General features: G+C 34.8%; 1 protein-coding gene across 1 annotated transcript in view; it reads right to left on the reverse strand.

Annotated features, from left to right (window-relative positions):
- The window catches only part of ARID2 (AT-rich interaction domain 2), a 103,025-nt gene that overhangs the window by 26,774 nt on the left and 57,329 nt on the right, over positions 1–18,922 (reverse strand). The window contains exons 5-14 of the mRNA XM_017829182.1: positions 18,053–18,271; positions 15,245–15,312; positions 7,221–7,287; positions 6,887–7,137; positions 5,855–5,951; positions 5,565–5,774; positions 5,046–5,213; positions 3,928–4,003; positions 993–1,127; positions 343–542 (exon numbers count right to left, since the gene is read on the reverse strand). Coding sequence (XP_017684671.1) covers positions 343–542; positions 993–1,127; positions 3,928–4,003; positions 5,046–5,213; positions 5,565–5,774; positions 5,855–5,951; positions 6,887–7,137; positions 7,221–7,287; positions 15,245–15,312; positions 18,053–18,271 — 1,491 coding nt within the window. The remainder of the gene's footprint in view (positions 1–342; positions 543–992; positions 1,128–3,927; positions 4,004–5,045; positions 5,214–5,564; positions 5,775–5,854; positions 5,952–6,886; positions 7,138–7,220; positions 7,288–15,244; positions 15,313–18,052; positions 18,272–18,922) is intronic.

The following is an 18,922-nucleotide window of genomic DNA, read 5'->3' on the forward strand; positions in this document are numbered from 1 at the left end:
CAGAAATTACTTCAAAACACATTAACATAACAAATTTTTAAAAATCCAAGGCTTGAAATTGCAATTCTCTATGAAGCAGTTTGTCTTCTCAGCTATACTGCATCTGAGTTAATGATGCAGCAACAATGGCTTGTCTGCTGACTGGCAAGTTTATGGGTTACACATCAAACACTAGAACGGCATGCAAATACATACTGCAATACTATTCCCAACATTACTGAATAAACTCAATCAAAACATGGGGCACCAGCTTCCAACACTTTCCAATTATTTTCAAAATCTTTTGGCTTTTATTATGGTTTCAGAGTCAATTGAATACTTTATATATATTAATTTAAAAACCTGCTGGCAAAGGAGACGAAGACACATCAGGAACTGAATCAACCCGGACAACTGGGGTAGACGACGTTGGTGGCTGCTGATAGTACATCTGAATGGGAAGTGGTATAGCTCTCCTTTTCACTCCTACCACATGTATATGTGCTTGACCATTGTTACTTGGATCTTCTACTCTCTTCACTGTATGATTTGGAAAGACAGTTCTGCCAAAAACAACATAAATCTCTGTTAATAAATAATAACTCTCTTGCAATGTTTTTGTTTTGGTTAACTGGTCTTGTGTGCACAGTAACTGCTACATTACGTACAGGTAAGCCTGCATCTTTGCAACCCAGCAGGATTTTCCAATAGCATGTAAGTATTCATAACTGAGGACTAGCAGGTTCACCAGATGGCCAAGATTTCATACAAGCTAAGTGAACAAAACCTAAAAAAACTACTTTGGAAGAAGACTATATGCAGAGAAGAAACCCTATCAAAGGTTCTGAAACAGAAGGAAACAAAATTAAATGAACTCCAAACATTTCTTTCAATTAAAATTCCAAAACTGAATGCCTTACAAGTCAGATCTTTTCTCAAAGAAATCTAAAGCTACAGCTTAGTATTGAGCACATACAATTGATTCTTTATTGTTCCATGAATTCTTGTCTTACCGCAGGCATTTATAAAATCCAGTTGATGTTAGGATTCCACCTCGAGCTAATTTACTACAAGTAGAGAGGTATTCAGAATACATTTCTGCTCGAGAGACTGAGCAATCAAGGTTCACCTCAAAATGGGCATTCAACCTGAGGATGAAAAAATAAACTATGAAGCAAAATTCAAAAAGAAAATAAAGCAAAATACTTTTAAAGGGTTATCAAAACACTTCTGTCTCTATCACAGAGACTTTTGAGATCTGACATAGAAACCAGCATTTTAGTATATTATTTTGTCAAATGTCTGTTCCTCACTTTCTCCTTCTCACTGCTTATGAATAAACACATAGGACCCCTAGTACACGCGGTCAGTTTTACATGCAACATCTTATTTACATACTTATATACATATTATTTATGCAAAATAGTCTCGACATATGCCTTTTTAATGTATACTCAGAAACAAAACCAAAAAAGAATGCATTGTTTGGTGACGTCTCCTCCCCACAGCTCTATTCTTATTCCTTAATGATTCTACTTCAGCAAAAGATGGACTGAGAGCTAGCTAATTCTTCACCAGAAATTTTTATACAAAGTCAATGTTTGTAAGGGAAAGAAAGTATTGATATCTCCTACAGGCTCTCCACAAAGCCACAGACCATCTAACCTCTAACCAGGAAGCTGTGAGAGAAAGAAACATTTTCTGTCAGTTTTTATTTCTCTCAGATCCATTATTCCAACCCAAAGGCATAGGAACAGTTCCTCCCTAGCAGCAAATGAAGGCAAGTGACAACTTTCACTCAGTGCTCAAATACTGGCATCAGAATATAGGCTCACACAGAATAAAAAAAATTTCTTAGTTGTCAGCATCTATTATATGGTGCTAACACTTTGGAAAACTACACTGCATTCTCCTTTGCAGAGTCCTGCACTCCCAATGTAACTAGATAAAAGAGCATATGATTACAATCTTGAAATCGTGTTTTCGCTAAAGAGTAAGTGTAGTGCCATTTCTCTTACAGTTGAGTCACAGTTTCACTATTAAAAAATCGAGGTTACACTGTATTAATAGAAAGTTTAGGTATTAATTCAATATGGCATATCAGAGAAGTGACTGCCCAGTTGGGTATGTCATATTAGGCTGACACACTATCACTGGTATCAGCAAGCTGGAGATATTCAGGACTTACAATGGTGAAATGGGATCTGTGATTAGCACTTTACTGTCACACGCACTTACAAGCCCTACTGAAGCTAAGCTGGCTAATAATACATACAGGAAGGTCAGCTTAACTAATTTGCCTTTCTGCTGCTTTCAAGAGATAGTAACTAAATTCTACTGCTATGATTTACTCATTTTCCCATTTCTCTCAAGAGAAAGTAATGACTAAAACACACCACGAAAATTTACATGAATCTAAGACACTCCATACTAGCATTGATGAAAACACTTTAAAAGAGGCAGCTACTCGGCTCTCAATTTGCCTTTTTTTTTTGGCAGCACAGATAGTATTTAAACTGAATTTTCAGGGCTATATGTCAATTTTTATTTTCCACTACCTCATATCTACATATGACTAACCAGGAGAAAATCAAGTACAACATAGTAATATTTAACACTGATAGGTGCAGAAGCACACAGGATCAGAAACAATGGAGACATTCCAAATCTTCCTGATACCATGCTCTATGGTTTGTTTCAGTATTTTCTGTCACTTGATGGTAGCACACAGTTGCAGCATAGTACCTACCCATATTTAACAGCCAAACTTTCTATTTTACACTTTGTATAAAGTACAAATTTCAGCTTGCCTACAACTGTATTACTCAAAGCTAGATGTCTAGTGTTCTCTAGAATCTCTTCTAGAGATTCTTCTAGAGAAGGTGGCACCAGAAGGTAATTTGTAACCTTACCAGAAACTTGGTGGGAGAAGGCAATTTGTTTTACTACTGGGGGAATATCCCACTCCATTAACTAAAGAGGCAGCCTAGGAAACTAGCTTTGGCTCGAGGCCAACTTACAGCTTGCTAATTTGAGCTCCAGAGAGTCTAACTCCAGGTACCCCTGTTTAAATGTCTAAATGTGAAATTCCTCAATCTTTCACAGAAGTGCACATTAATAACACTTTGCAGTGTGCAAAGAGAAGCATCAGAACATCAGTCGGCTACAAGAATCTGCAACATTTCCTCCAGAGCTCTGCTGGCAGTATAACTAAATCATAACCTAAATATATAAACCATAATATATAAACCATAACCTAAATCACTAGACTTCTACCCACTGTAAATTCTACCCACTGTATCTTGAAGGCCCTTGCCTGCTCAGTAAGACAAAAGATGAATGTAAGAGCTGTGAAGCAGCCGAGGCGAAAGGGCCCATCAGGAACCGATTAATACAAATATTTAGGATGTGAGTAGAATTACATAAGACAATTAGTTCAGAAAGATCACTCTCAGTCCACAGGAGAACCAAAGGAGGAATAGTTTCTCTCTCAATATCTGACAACAGTATCAGTTGAAAACAAGAGAATTTGGATGGAAAAGACTTTAATCTTCCTTAACCTGCTTAAGGTTCACAGATTTTTGCAGAGCCTAGTTTCAGAATTGGATAATTACTCTTATATCGGTGCAGTAATACAGCAACATATTATCAGACGAAAACACTTGTGAAACAGGTAACACTGCCTGAAAATTTAAAAAATAAATAAAATCAAGATGAGAGTTAAAAATCAAATTTTAAGCACCAAAAGTCAAAGACTGAATATTCTGGTTGAGTTTTGTCTTTCATACTTCTTCAAAGCAATGAGAGAATGGTTTTATCTTATACTTTTCAGAAAAATTAGTCTAACAGTAAATAGAAGCAAACTAGAAAATTCTGTGACACACGAATACAGAATTTTTCTTTGTTTTTCTTTTTCATTAAAGTATTTGAACAGAACTATACACTTACCACTGACATGCAAATTTCTCACTGTCTATTTCTACTATTCCTGGTGGTGGAGCAACATGTGGTGCTGTCCTAGAGGCTGTAGAGAATGTGGGGAAGAAAAAAACAAACTTGATGAAATGTTTTTTTTTATTCTTGAATGAAGCACTTCATGACTTCCACTGGTACAGTTTCTCCTGTGTCTGTCAGTAAGGATACATCCAGCTAAGGCAAGTCACAAAGGCGCCCTAAGCAGACCACAGATCTGCATCACGATTTACCGAAGTGAAGCCGGGCGCGCCAGTGCCACAGTCACTGAAGACTATCAAGAGGTGTGCACCTCGTGAACAACTGCCTTCAGGTTCATGACCACGATCTCAGTACTTTTAGAGGACTGAGCATGATTTTAAAGTGAGACAATACTCCACCAAAACAGGCACAAATACACAGCAATTATTTTTCCAGTTCCTAAGTGGATGCAAATACAATGCAAAGGATGTTGTTGCAATGTTAGATCAGTTCCTCCAACTCACTCTTGTTCACCCCCTTAGTTACATTCTTTTCCAATCACTTTTGCTGTGGTATCTGCATCTGTTCTGGAAACTGCACTTAGACATGCAAGCCAGTGTCTGTTGCAATGGTTCTTTCTCACTAACTTCCTAACAACAGTCACGATTTGGTTCACATAACAAGAAGCCACTAGCAGCTTCAACAGAGGCATGATTCGAAGTGTCTATCTCATCTCTGCAATTCTATCAAATACTGGATGTTACTGCCCAATAATAGGGTAAAACACAATATAAAATGAACCTTCAATTCTCTGCAAATTGTGGGAACAATCTAGAATGGATACTTTTTCTTTCCACTCAGTAAGTTAAAATAAGGAATGCACATAACTTTCAGAAATTTTCAGATTAGCAATTGAAAAATATAAAGATTCTTTCAAAGCTTGTTTCACAACAGTTTTGGCTGACATAGGTTTATATTTGCTTTGTGAACAAATGTTTGAAAAAGATACCATATGTTATGCATAATGCTACATTTACTTATGTAAATTAATCCAAAATCTAGAGAAGACAAAAATTATACATGCCATACAGGAAATTTTGTAGAAGAATATGTTCTCTTGCTGTGATACTAACCTGGGACACCTGTTGCATGGGCCTGTGAAGAACCATGATCCATTACCTGTGGTCTAACATCAAGTATTCCTGGCTGGCTAACACACTGATGTTCAATGAGTTTTACAGCAGTAAGTGCATCAGGTCCAAACATCTGGATGTCCATAGAAACCAGACATACTAATGTATCTGAAGTATTAAATGTAAAATCAACAATAATATTAGAACAAGATGAATGCTGTTGAGACATACTGATTTGCTTTAAAATTGCCATGTGTTGAAAGAAAACAAGTCCCTGCACGCTTCTGTAGATTTTTTTTTTAACACACTTTATGGCATAAAAAAATACTCCAGAATTTTTAGCTTCCCTAGTTTTAGCACCATCAAAATCTTGAGGACACAAAAAATAAATTTAATAAATTCCATCCCCAAGCTGCACACAGACACATGCAAGCCACATTTTTAACTACTGAACGTGACATTCTTAAGTCTTCCTTCCTATATAAGGGAGAGTAACAATAGATTTTGCTTCTCCCTTACCTATGCTCTTCTCTACTTTAGCAATCTTTGAGCAAGCCACTTCTCCCATTTCTGTGAGCATGTATAGCACCTCAAGTGCTGAGATTACAAGCAGCACATCTGGTAGCGTGAGATGACATATGATCTCTTTATAGGATTCTTGATCCACATATTCACAAATTAGGACACCATTATCTTCAGCCTTACAAAGATTTGCCAAGATTTCCATGCCTGAAGAAAAAATACAAAATAGTTTTAAACAGCAATAATTACAATTCTAATGAAACAATAAGAATAGCTAGAGTTCTTACCTCTCATTTTTAAAAATCTATCCCTTGACATGAGGCATTTTGTAACTGTGTGAAACATTAGATGAGTAGTTTTGAAATCAACAGGATCCAAAAGAAGCTAATGAGAAAGAAAAAAAATTACTAACACTATCCATATAGTGCTAATGGCCAAATCCTTAACTTGCATATCAAAATATTCCTGTTTAAATGCAGCACATATAAATTAAATTTGTGTTCATAAAAACAGAACCCTGTCAGCTTTTGATTATTGCTAGCATTTTGAGCCCCCTCCTCCTTTTCTGCTCTGAAGTAGTAGTCTAATTTACACTGTCCAGTGCTCAGAATAAGGAAAATAACTTTATTCTCAGGCAGTCAACAGTAAACACAATGTATTTTAATATCCAACAAAGACCAAAACTTGAGTAAGAACAAATATTCCTTCCCAAGTGCTACCACAGTCATTCATTCTGTTTCTACCTAGTTCTGCTTCTCAATTAGAGTTCTCAGACATAAGTAACATTCTTTCTTATTTAGAAGCAGCTGGGCACATGGTAAATGAAAACACCATCTTTTTTTCAAAATGCAGCAGTGAACCAATACTTCCAGTCTCATTCTCTGATAGTACCCATTTTACTTAAATTCATACGTTATATTTCAAAATATAAGGACTATCGAATATATATAAAATACCTAAAAAATCCATATAATTTATCTACAAAATAACATGACATACTGAAATAGTGTATTTTATAGCATTCAAACCTCTCTGAAAAGAAAAAGATGCCTCATGTGATTCTGGCAGTATATCCAGTGGTATATGACTAGCTTACACAAAGTACATACACAGGGCATAAATAAAGCTCTCTACAGCCCTCTGACACATAAGTTGTATTTTAGTTTTGGTTCTTGTTTTCAAATTGCTATTTACAAATTCAGATACTAATTTATTTCCTTTTGCATCCAATGATAAAGGAAAAAAAAATCATTTAATTAACACTGAAGTAATGCTTTTATCAAATTATATTGGAACTGTTCTGTTTCAAAGCACGTTACCTCTGCTGCAATATTTCCCAGCGTGTCCAGCCCCAACTGCCGTAGAGAAATAAAGTGACTATGAGCAGAGAGCAGCAGGAACCGAAGACAAGTACGATTAGCTGCCAAAAGTTTAACATTTCCCTCTTCAAAAGAAAGATTTCGTAAAATCACTGCGATCTGGAGTACCCGCTGCCCTTCAATGTCATTAATGCCCAATTTGCGAGGTGGATGAAATAAGGATTCCCAAATCCATTCTTCCGACGGAATATCTACAAAGTAAACAAATAAATTTTAGTCCATCCTTTGTTGTATTTACCAACAGGTATGTATTAAGATAATCAAGATGTCTCACCTTGAGATTTGCTTCTGTCGGAAATTAGATCACGAACTTCAATATCCTCAACAATATCCTTCCAAAACTGAAGAAAGAATTAAAAATACTTAATTTCTAGGGGATATTTCATTAAATATTATTTATTTTTATGTCCATTACATTAAAATATTGAAACCATATTAAAGTAATTGTTCTTTAAAAATTTCCTAGTACCTTGATTCATCTGATAGTAATCAGAGGCAGTGATACACAATATGTTCAGTATTTTACATTAAGAAACTCTTCCCTTCAAGCACCAGAAGTATGTGTTCATGATCAACCAACACTACCCACAGAAGTGCTTTGCTGAAGCACATACTGAAACTTTATGGACAGCTTTCCATAAACAATTAGAAATACAGCAATTTTAAGTAGGATAAAAGTACAGTTCATCCTCCTTTACCTCCTACAAACAGTGAACTCCTAAAGCAGAAGAAGGTGACTCCTCTCAATTTCAGTAGATATTAGACTCCTACTAGAAAGTTTCTTTCTGGAAAGACTTTTTCAAGTGCTGCTGTATTGCACATCATCATAGAACAACGAAAAGAGAGAAACAACCACCACCATCATGAAAAATGCTTATAAATATAACTAAAGCAGACTGGAATTCAAATTACTTTAGAAATATATGGCCTGATCTGCAAATGGTTGTTTGTTTGCAGTCCTGCTGAAATTCAAGAATTAATCAAGGGATTAAGGTTTGCAAGCTAATAAAAATGCACATTGTGAGGTATAATAATATAAAAATATATAAAGATACGTGCATTCTAGTGTGTATATAAGAAAAAAAAACACCTTCCGTTGACTAATAAAAATTTGACCATCTTTTTTACTCACTAAAGAAATACAGCTCCTCTTTTGGTTGTAATCACAGAATAAAACCACTAATAAATCTGGATAAAAAGGGAAGGAAGTACAACCAGCTGAACAGCAGGAAAAATTTTGCTATGCAAACGTAATTACTAAATTACAGCACTCAGACCAAGCTTGACACTACTATTTTCTTGAAAAATACAATACTACAGATTTTCTAAATTGGAAGGAAAAGAATTTTACTTTCCACTGCAATGTTGCTAAATGGTGTCCAAGTACTGTTTAGTAAAGACTTGAACAGAAAGGATTATTACCTTGTTTTAGCAAAGACAAGAACAGCCTGAAAGAAGTCTAACTCCTTACTGTTTGTTACAAAAAGGTTTTTTTAATTAATACTGAGGCTCTCGTGAAGAGCCAGAAGACCAAGGCATGCAGAATGAACTTCATTTAAGTGGCCTTTACTATTAGAGAAGGATATTATTTAAGGAAGAGGCTTCAGCTTTTTATTTTAAAAAGCACATAGAAATATTTGTCTGGAAACATACCAGTCAGTACTTTTCTTTAGGATGTCCCTTTTGGAAAACCAATGAACACAGTAAGCCTTCACATTTCACTGCCACTGCCACTTAAAAGAAAAACCCCAAACGCTATTTTGCAGATTAGTTTTTTAATCAGTTAAGGATTAAAAAAATAAATGAATATTGAACAGATATATTGGAAGTCTTCAACTTGAATCTCTTTGAAAGAGGCCAAAGTCAATCACAATACACTGTTAAAACTGCTGTCACACATCAGAACAGCATCATCACATTTTGCCAGTTAAATCCTCCAATAATCCACATTTTGCCATTTAAGTGTATAGTTTAAAATTAAACATTAAAAACCTCTGGCAACATAAAGTCATAAAGAAGGAAATTTTTCTATCCAGAAAGCAAATCACCCTGGACATGTTCTCAAAGGGGTGGAAAATGAGGATTAAATTCTTTCTGCAGATGAAGATGCTACAGACACTGCTAAAGATAAAGCCTCCAAATGCTATGGCTAAAGATGAAGACAGGAATACATTGTTGGAAAACTGTACATCTCACCTAAAACTTGCAGAATAAACAGATCCATGACAGTTGCTTGAACAACTGAGAAAGTCTCCCCTTCATAAAGAAGCAGTCTGTCAAACAGTGCTAGTTGTCAACTCAGATGAGATTATCTTTTTCAGAACATAGCTCCTTTCTGTAAGTTAAAATGATATACACCAAGGCACCAAATAAAGTGTACTTAGACATAACCGTTACTCTTCAAATTGCTTTATTATACAGTCGTGCTGCGAGCATAAGATGCTAACCTCTCCAAGCAGAGAATTTTTGCCTCAGGACTATCTACAGCATACAAGCAAACCCTGTCACCTACATGAAGCACACCAGAACTGTGCGTCCCCCACAGCCTCAGTTCTTCTGAGTCCTAGAGATCTGGAAAGGCTCTTAAATCTCTAAGGAAGAGAATCTGCGGGATAGGACACGAATACACAGACAATATGATTTCAAAAATAACAATTTAATTTTTTTTCCTCTCAACTGTTTATTTCTACATACAGAAGCACTGTGAATGATAATGCTCAGCAAGAACACTGCTTTACCTGCAGAAGTGTCCCAGAGTTTTTTGCTTGCTCAAAACTGTAGGTTTGTATTCTCAAAGCCAGCATCTGTCACTGGTGTTTCAGCAACCACGAAATACCTACTGAGGCACCAAACCAGGCTTCCTGTGAGCACTTTGCAGATTAAAATTTTGAACATCCTGCAAAAGCTCCAGCATTATCACCAAAGAACTGAGAAATATTATCCTACATCCTCCACTGAAAAACCAGTAACTTAAATACCTTTTGGTAAGTAATGTGTTCAGAATTCCAAGCAGCTAAGAGACAAACTATTTTGTGTGGCATTTAATGCACATATTTCAGAGATGGGCTGCTAACTATAAAGGGGGCGGGATTTCCCAGGACTTTAGCTACTGACAAGCATGCAACAATGAATGTACAGATAGAAGCCTGATATGCGTGTATCACTGTACTGAGCTTCAGAATACTCAAAGCCTTACCAGAGATGGCTGAGGTGAGTTCCCAGCCACAGAAAGTGGCACCTGTCTGTAATTATTATAACAACGCAGAACAGCTTTCCCTTTGATTCCAACAAGCTACCTTCTAGCAGGCACAATTACATATGAGAGTTAAATAACTCCCTCAGAAAAGTTGCTGTTCCATTCAGTCAATGACAAAACTGCTTGAAGCAATACTCTTGTGCACAGCACATACAGTCATGCAGGGAATTTTAAAAAGTGCAGTCAGCCTGGCCTATGACAATCAAAGTCTCAATCAAATTATCAGGCATAAAATTAGGTTGTCCAAACACTAAGCAAAAATATAAAATAGTAATTGAGAGATGCTATGACAAACAGATTTCAGCTGACACCTACACAGACAATAATGCAGAATTAAAACTGAATATGAATTCTGCATCTTTCACTCATACAACGGACATCAAGAAACCCAAAGCAGATTCCAGGATTTTCAGGAAGGTAAATCATACTTTCCATTCCCTAACTGGTTACAAATGCCCTTGCAACACAGTAGGGAAAAACCACCAATAAAAAAAGAATTGCACCTTGTTCTAAAAGTTATCCTCTGTGATTCTGGTGAAGTACAGTTTCCGTATCTCAGAACTATCCTCACACTACAATGATCTCCATCTTGTCATTCTGCACATTCTAAAGGTGTTCAGGCGTCTTAAGCTAAGAGTGAGTCTGCAGTCTCTATTCCTTTCAAGAGCTGGCCTGAATCACTTTCTTGTTTGCATTTAAGCAGACTGCTTTGATTGCTCTCAGCCCACTCAAAAATTGGTTTCTGCCTAAGTGGGAAAGATCCCCAAAAAGGATGGGGGTGGGCAGCAAATGACAAGGTGGAAAACAGAACTAAATAACTTACATACAATGTTCTTGGCCTATGTGTTACATGGGAACAAGGCAAAACACAACAATTTATTTTTTTTGCCCCGAGGGAAGGCAGAAGTGGAAAATGATTAGTCAAGTTTAGCTTTCTGGGCATTGTTTTGAAAAACACAAAGCACAAAGGCAAGAAAAAATCAGTTTAGCATCACAAGCAGTTATTTATTCCCTACTAGAAGGACAATCTGATACTACATATAAAAAAAATAAACAAGACAGGATGAAAAAGTCAAGGTCTTTATCAACAGTTATTCCTACATATACATATTTATATCATGGTAACACATTGGTAATAGAAACATAAAGCTAAAACGTGGAAGCAACCAAATAATGCTTTACCACATGACATCCACATGCTAAGAGATGGTGGACAAAGGTAAAGAACTCGATTCACATTCACAATCTGATTACTGTCAGTAGCCAAATTCCTTTGGAAAAAAGATGCAAAGGATTATACAGAATTCACTGGAAATCAGATCAACCAAATTACTGTCCATAAAAACAATGGACATTTGAGTTCACAAAACATACAATGTAGCAACAGTATGACTACTTATTGCCCAAGAAAAATACAACAGCAACTGGAGTCAGTCAAGTCAGCTTGACAGATCATTGTGAGAGACAAGAAAAGTAATGTTTGCAAAGTATTTTAGGTATTTAAGTGCATAAGGATCTCTCAACACTATCTGAAAAAGATTCAGAGAATAAATGCACAGTAAAGTATTTTAAATTTATACAAAGAAGAAAGAGTTGGACAACAAAATAAGAAATTTACAAAATAAAAAAGGAAACCAGAGAAGCGAAGCATTGTGCAAAATAAGAAGGCAGAAAAGCTGCATAAATGTGGATTTTGGAACCCTACAGCTAGAGGAGGCCTCAAGAAGTCCAAGAACACGAAATTCAAATCCTTAAATTGAAGTAAACAGAAGCGAATAGTGCATGAAGAAATGTAATGCAATTATTCATACACTACACATCAGACAGTGGGCAGCTGCTGGAGACACAGAAGAAATACCTGGAAAAACAGCTAAATCTATCCAATTATAAACATGCTATATAAAAAAATCACTCTTGAAAGCGAACTACACTCACAAGTGAACCTTGGTAACATGAGGAAATTCAAAGCTAAGTGAAACAGTTAAAAATGGGAAAGCTTCCAGAGTAGATGAGAGAACATCTGAGCAGGATGCCATCAGAGCTTGCGGATGGGACAACAAAACAAACAAGAGATACTGGCTAAATGCCAGTTGCTCTAATCCTTAAGTAAGGACATGCAGTCATTCCAAGTAACTAGAGATTTAAGCTTATTGACAGCACCAGGAAGAATGGGAAGAGGGAAGAACACCACAAATTACCATAGCTATAAGAGGTAATAGCAGGTTCAACTTCAATGATACTCAAATTCAGACAATTAATGGAACAAGTTCACTGACAAGTAAAAACATTTGATTCAGTTTAAAGGGAAGCTCTGTAGAAAGTGAGAAAATATGTAATGCTGCAGATAAGACTATTACAGAAAATATGTAATGCTGCAGGTAAGAATATTACAAATTTTTCTACCAGTTTTTTATAATGAAATAAGAATTGGGGGGGGGGAAGAAAGAAAGGTAACTGAAGTTTAGTATCAAGAAACACATTTTTCATCTTCACCTTCAGTGAAGCAGTAGTGATACTGGAGGACACAACTAAATAGGCAAAGTCCTTTGCTCATGAATATGACATTACCAAATGTAATGTTGAAAGACTAAGTCAAAATTAGAGAACAGCAGAATATAACATAAAAGAACTGGTGCTGAAACAATTTACAAATTCTTTACAGTAAAACTCAAGACTTGACTGAATACCAAACAACAAACAGTATTGTGTAGATATCTAAGGGTGGGAGAAATACAGTGATGCTGTACCACTCCATGTGCAAAGATACAGAATGAAGAGAAAAACAGTGAAGAAAAACACATATCCATTTTTCCTTACTGAAAACTAATTTTAAAATTATAATATTATTAAGAGACTAAAAATAAAATCAAGCTTGTTTTAAGCAAACATTAAAAACTTCCACAAAACATTTTGGTATAAGTACATAATTCTAAAATTACCCCCAGTATCAATTCAATTCCTATTAGTTTACAATTCATGTGTTTAAGAAATTGCTTCTTCACCCTCCTTTCTATGTATCTCTAATATTTGGGTGTTCATGCCATTGTTATACTTTAATTCGTAATTCTGCATTTTTTCCTCTCCCACTTAAAAATTCGTTTCCACTTTCCTATTTGCACAAATTTCTAATCTGCTGCCATTATAGAAGAGAAATGAACTGGAATTATAACCTTACAAAATCAAGAAACAAATAACTGGCAGCAAAATGAAAAAAAAAAAAATTTGAAATGATAATGTGAACAGTGAAAGGAGGGACATTTATTCAACAGTCGTTCTATTACCTTAAAGCTGTAAAAGCACATTAGGAAAAAAATAAACAAAACCAGATACATAAATCTCTATGCTGACAACCAAATATCTCTCTCCTACGTCACAAAGTTCCCATAATGCTTCCCCTGATTCCCACTTTGACACAGTCGCAGCTGCAATACAAAATAAATTACTTCTAGTAGTAGAGTCAAACAAACGCTTTCAGCGAGATGCTCTGAAAAATCTGCATTCTTGGCATCTAAACACTTTTAGATCTGGTCTTAGTTTCCAACATGCTTTCAGAGTATTTCTGACATGCTTTCACCAGTATTTCACTACATGTGGTACTATACATATTGTAATGTCCAAAAAATAGATCCTGGAGAGCATCCAAGTTTCTTATTAGTAAACCTTACTGCAGTTACAGTGATTCTACTTAACACTTGGTTAAAAACATTTGTAAGAATCACCTACCCTTATCACAATTATTTAAGTTTATATAATTAATGAACATATAATAAATTAGAATTCTGTGTAATTTTAAATGTTTACAGATCTAAACATGGTGCTTGTTGCTGCTCTAGATCAGCAACAGTCTGTGACAGCTTAGGGTGAAGTCAACACAGAAGTGCTAAGTGCTTTAAAAAAAACCCAAACAAACAAACCAAAACACAGCCTACAGTACTTTTGGATATATTTTTCAATGGAAAAAGGAAATGAAGATTATGAAGCATCAATTTTTACACTTAGGTTCAGCACATTTGGATCACATTTTCAAGTCCGTATACCAAAAATATGAGAGTTTAGCTTTTTTGTTCTTAAGTTTACTTAAGAAATTTTGATTAGGGAATCTATTCACTAGTATTTCAGCAACACTACTATGGTCCAGCTTGTTCCCAAACTGAGTTACATAAAAATAGAACAAAGCACACATGGAAAAAGCTCCTAACAAATATTGCTCTGTAATACTGCTCAGATATTTCAGTATATGAAACAACTATGGAATTGAGCAGAAACCTAGCTTCCTAAGGCACTCAGCAGACTATCTCATTACATTTTTACTTAATAAAAAGTACAAACTATCAAAATATATTTTAATCTAGCTTTCTTCTATTTTAGCCACATAAATTAGGACCTGTAATTTAATTTATGGCAATTGTGTATCATAGTAAACATGCTGAAATGTCAAATCTCTTTTAGTTATATTTCATGCTGTCATGCACCTCAAAATGTTCATCTAGAATATATAAACATTTATACAAAGAAACGTTAGTTTTATTTTTACCTCATTTCATTACTTGTATAGTAGCTCATGCCCTCTACTGGAAAGATAAAAAAGCCTTGTGCAAAAAGTTTAACTGAAACAAACCTGTAACATGGCTAACCTATTCAAATATTTCTCCTATGCTCCTTATGCTATGGTCTTAGTTTTCATAATCCAGAACATTTCTTTACTGATCATGGCAGTTTAAAAAAAATAAAAAAAGGCATTGCTACCTCTTGTTAAATACGTTGCCAATTTTCTTTTCATCACACCCATTAGCTTTCTCATAAAAAGAAATATGAAATATTCATTTGCCTACATCTGTTTTTTTCTTAATACACTTCTTTCTGCTTATCCAAGCATTTTAAGACAACTGTGATTTAGTGTCCTGTTATATTTAAATCAAAGGAATAAAGTTGAGAGTAATTTTAAAGACATGTGTTAGTGTATCTTAGAACTTTCAATCTTTTTAAAGAATTTGATACCCACCATGTGCAGTTCAAAATTATTTTAATAATTTTTAAATTACCTTAACAAAATCTCTATCAGTTTTCTCCTTCCATTCTTCTCCAAATACAGCAGAAAATGATCCTAAAGCTTTAAGCACAAAAAGCAGAATTTAGTAAAATAAAAAATGAACATTTTTTACTTTTTCCTAATCCATAAACTAAATAAAGATTCAACAACACTATAGACTCTTCCAGTGTTTCCTTTTTATTCTAAAAAATACTGCATAAACCAACTGAAATTTCTCTTATTACTTAACCAACATCTACTGCAGTTTTACAGTTTAAATTGAGAGTAAGGAGTTCATAAGTAATGGGCTTGCTCATGAACCCTTTTTAAAAAAAACACATGGAAACTTTTCCAGAAGTCAAGATGACTGCTCTATTTTCACCCTGACATCAACAACTGTTTTCCACGTGCACTGTGTAAGCACAAACACTACTGTAGTAATTAAACAAATTCCCACTTGTTTTCTAAAAAATCTTAACAGCAGTAAGATTTTGACAGCACTCAATTGAAAGTCAATATTTAACCAGGATGAGTAATGGATGTTCTTGACTGTTTGATGGAGCCACTGCCACAACTTTTCTAATTACCACTCCTTGAAAGCAGCAAAGACTCAGTCAATGTGACTCAGATGCTGAATCAATCAAAAAATAAACTCTTGTCTTGCAATAATTCTGTAATGAACTAATGACACGTTTAAGTTTCACTTTTTGAGTCATAATATTTTATTGTTTTGAAAAAAAAAGGCTACAAATCTCAATTCCAAGACTACATAATCTTATAATTTATAGAATCCAAACCAAGGCTTATGCAGTTCTCAAACTGAACATACTATATACCCCCAAGCCCCTGGGGCTGCCCCATCACCTGCAATCCAACTGTTACCTCAAGGGGAGGAGGGGAGGAAGCTGATGAAATATTTTACCTAGAAGTACTACATTTTAAATAATAATGCTAAAACTTTAATTATAGACAAGAAAAATCTAAAACTTGTATTAAATTAATAAGCTATTGTCCATTGATACCTGGAATTATTGTGACAGTATTTTTAAACTACCTGAATCTACTAATTAGAAATTTCATTTAATCATCAAATCTCACAGATTTACCTTCATTATTTATAATATAAAAGCACGTAAGTATTTCAAATCAAAGCTTCATGCTTTCTTTCCCCCATGTGTCCCAATTAGTCCTCCTAATGCTGCTAGGACACTTCTCTGGATTTATCCAGAAGACATAATCAGGTAAGGTAAAAATGAAGTTTTCCCCAGGGAATGGAAGAAGTGAACCCACTACATGCTCATCACTCCTCTCAGCTTTACCTCAAATATTTTTCAATATAAGAAACACTAATATAGACAAGCTCTAGAATAAATCTGTGCTCAAAGTTCAAGTTAAGAACTCCAGAAAACACTGTCTACCTTTGCAACATCCAAAAAAATCATTAAATAGTAACATAAAATTTGATTAAATTATTTGAAAATTCCTAAATCCACAGAACGTCTATGAAAAGAATAGGGGAGTGATGCTAAACCCAAAAATCTAGAAAGCAAGCATTCTGGAATCACTGACATGCAGGACTAAGTTTCCCTTTAGCTTCCTTTCAAATGTTTTCCTTCAACAATTCGTGTGACTGGACAAGGTGCAAACACCAAATGACCACGATCTAACGGTATCAGAAGGGCACGTGTACAAAGTGGAAGAGCAGAGAGAAGCCGAAGGACACTAATGCAATATTGGGGACAACTAATGCTACAAATCATTATGTAAAAATGCTAACGATTGAAAAGACCCGAACAAACAGTGCACAGTGGCTAACACTGGTTCTTCCCCAGAACTTTATAACAGAATCTTTGACATACCATACTATGTTTATGCTTACACATGCAAAGTAGATTGATACTCAAACAGATATGATAATCAATACTATCAGATTTAATTATGCTTAGCTGAAAAGGCTCATTTGAGCAATTTCTTATTGTGGCAATTTCTGAAATTCAATATAAAATACCCCCAACCAATAAAACCAAACCAAACAAACGAACATATCCCCCAAAAAAGCACATAAAACCTATAAATACTTCCTCAGCACCTCAAGACGAGAGCTATGCTGTTATGATTTTACAACAGTTTAGGTTAACTTATTTTTTGTCTGCCCCCTCTCCTGACAGAAAGAGAAACAAACAATTAACAAGGAATAATCTGGCATGGAGGCCACAGTGAAAAAAGTGAGAAGAATTTATTTCACATACTTCAGTATTTTGATGGAATAGACTCTTATAAATTTTATGTGCTAACACATTCATTAATTCTGAAAATCAGATTAAAGATTTTTATCTCATGAGTTTTATATTCTGAATTTTACTGTAGTTGAACGTGTAGTGAAGTATCAGGAAAAAAATTTTAGCAAATCATTGTTTTCAGACTTTTCAATTTTAAATTTGCAGATTTTTAAATTTGCAACTGTTATTAGAAAAGAATTATGAAGTCAGCATGGTCCTACAAATTCAGAAGGAAGTAGTAATACACTACAAACAGATGGAAATCCAATGCTATTAATTCAGCATCCTGAACAGTTAAACCCTATCAACAAAAAGCTAATTCTTACATTTCACTAAACTGGTAAATAATTCTTTTAAATTACCGAACTCAAAAGGTATTTGTAATGCCTGATAAAACCTGTAATTGTGAAGAAGGTAAAAAGAAAAAGTAGATATAAGTATATTACAGTGATATAAGCTATTAACATTTTAATTATCAAGGATTGTGAAAGATCCTACAACAGGTGACTCTTTCTGTTGCAAAAATGTTGTTACATACTTACTGTCATCAAACACCCCAGCATTTGCAAGCAGTAAAGTGATGATTTTAGGGTCCTTTTCAAGCTGCATAACATGCTTGCTTTCATTTGAAAGAAGAGTACACACATTAATTGCAAAGTCCACTTCATTTGGGAGTCCAGATAACAGTGAAAGCACCAATTTATTATAGTCATTTGGTGAGTTCAAGTCCATAGACAGCCCGTAGCTTTGACGAAGATAATCTAAATAAGAAAAAAACCCAAGCAAATAACATTTTCACAGCTAAATGAATTACACTGAGATGACACATTAAGCAATACTACTATGAATAAAACTTTTTTAGAAGTTTATAAATAAAGTATTGTGGTTTTTAACAAGTTTTTACAGTATTCAATGTACAGTTTTTTCCATTAGTCTTAGGCCAAAATGTTGACACATACTCTACTTTGTTGTGTACCTTTCTAGTTATATATTAATTCCATCATCATTTCCAGAAAGCAATACTGCAGCACGTTCTCCCAAAGAAAAGCTTTGAAAACACAGGCTTTAATTAAAGCAGAATAGAATTGTAATACAATTTGGAGTCAATTTGTATGCAACGAATTGCACATCCATTCCACAGAGCCCACCAGCTTCTGATTTAGAGCTTAACTAATTGTTAGCTCTGTTCAAGTATTCAACTCTGTAAAGACATGACAGACTGACAGAAAAACACTGTGCAAATTTTCAAGGTAAATTTTTTGTAAGACAAGTAACTATGCAGCCCTGCTAATTAAAAAGGAGAACATTTGTAAAGAATAATAGCTTATGGATTTTCATATTTATTTTGTTGTGGTTAACAGTGGAAAGGTTTTTAAGTCTATTAAATTAATCATTTGAGTGTCCTACAGATT

Source organism: Lepidothrix coronata, unplaced genomic scaffold (genome assembly GCF_001604755.1).
Source record: "Lepidothrix coronata isolate B3197 unplaced genomic scaffold, Lepidothrix_coronata-1.0 Scaffold159, whole genome shotgun sequence".
NCBI classification, from domain to species: domain Eukaryota; kingdom Metazoa; phylum Chordata; class Aves; order Passeriformes; family Pipridae; genus Lepidothrix; species Lepidothrix coronata.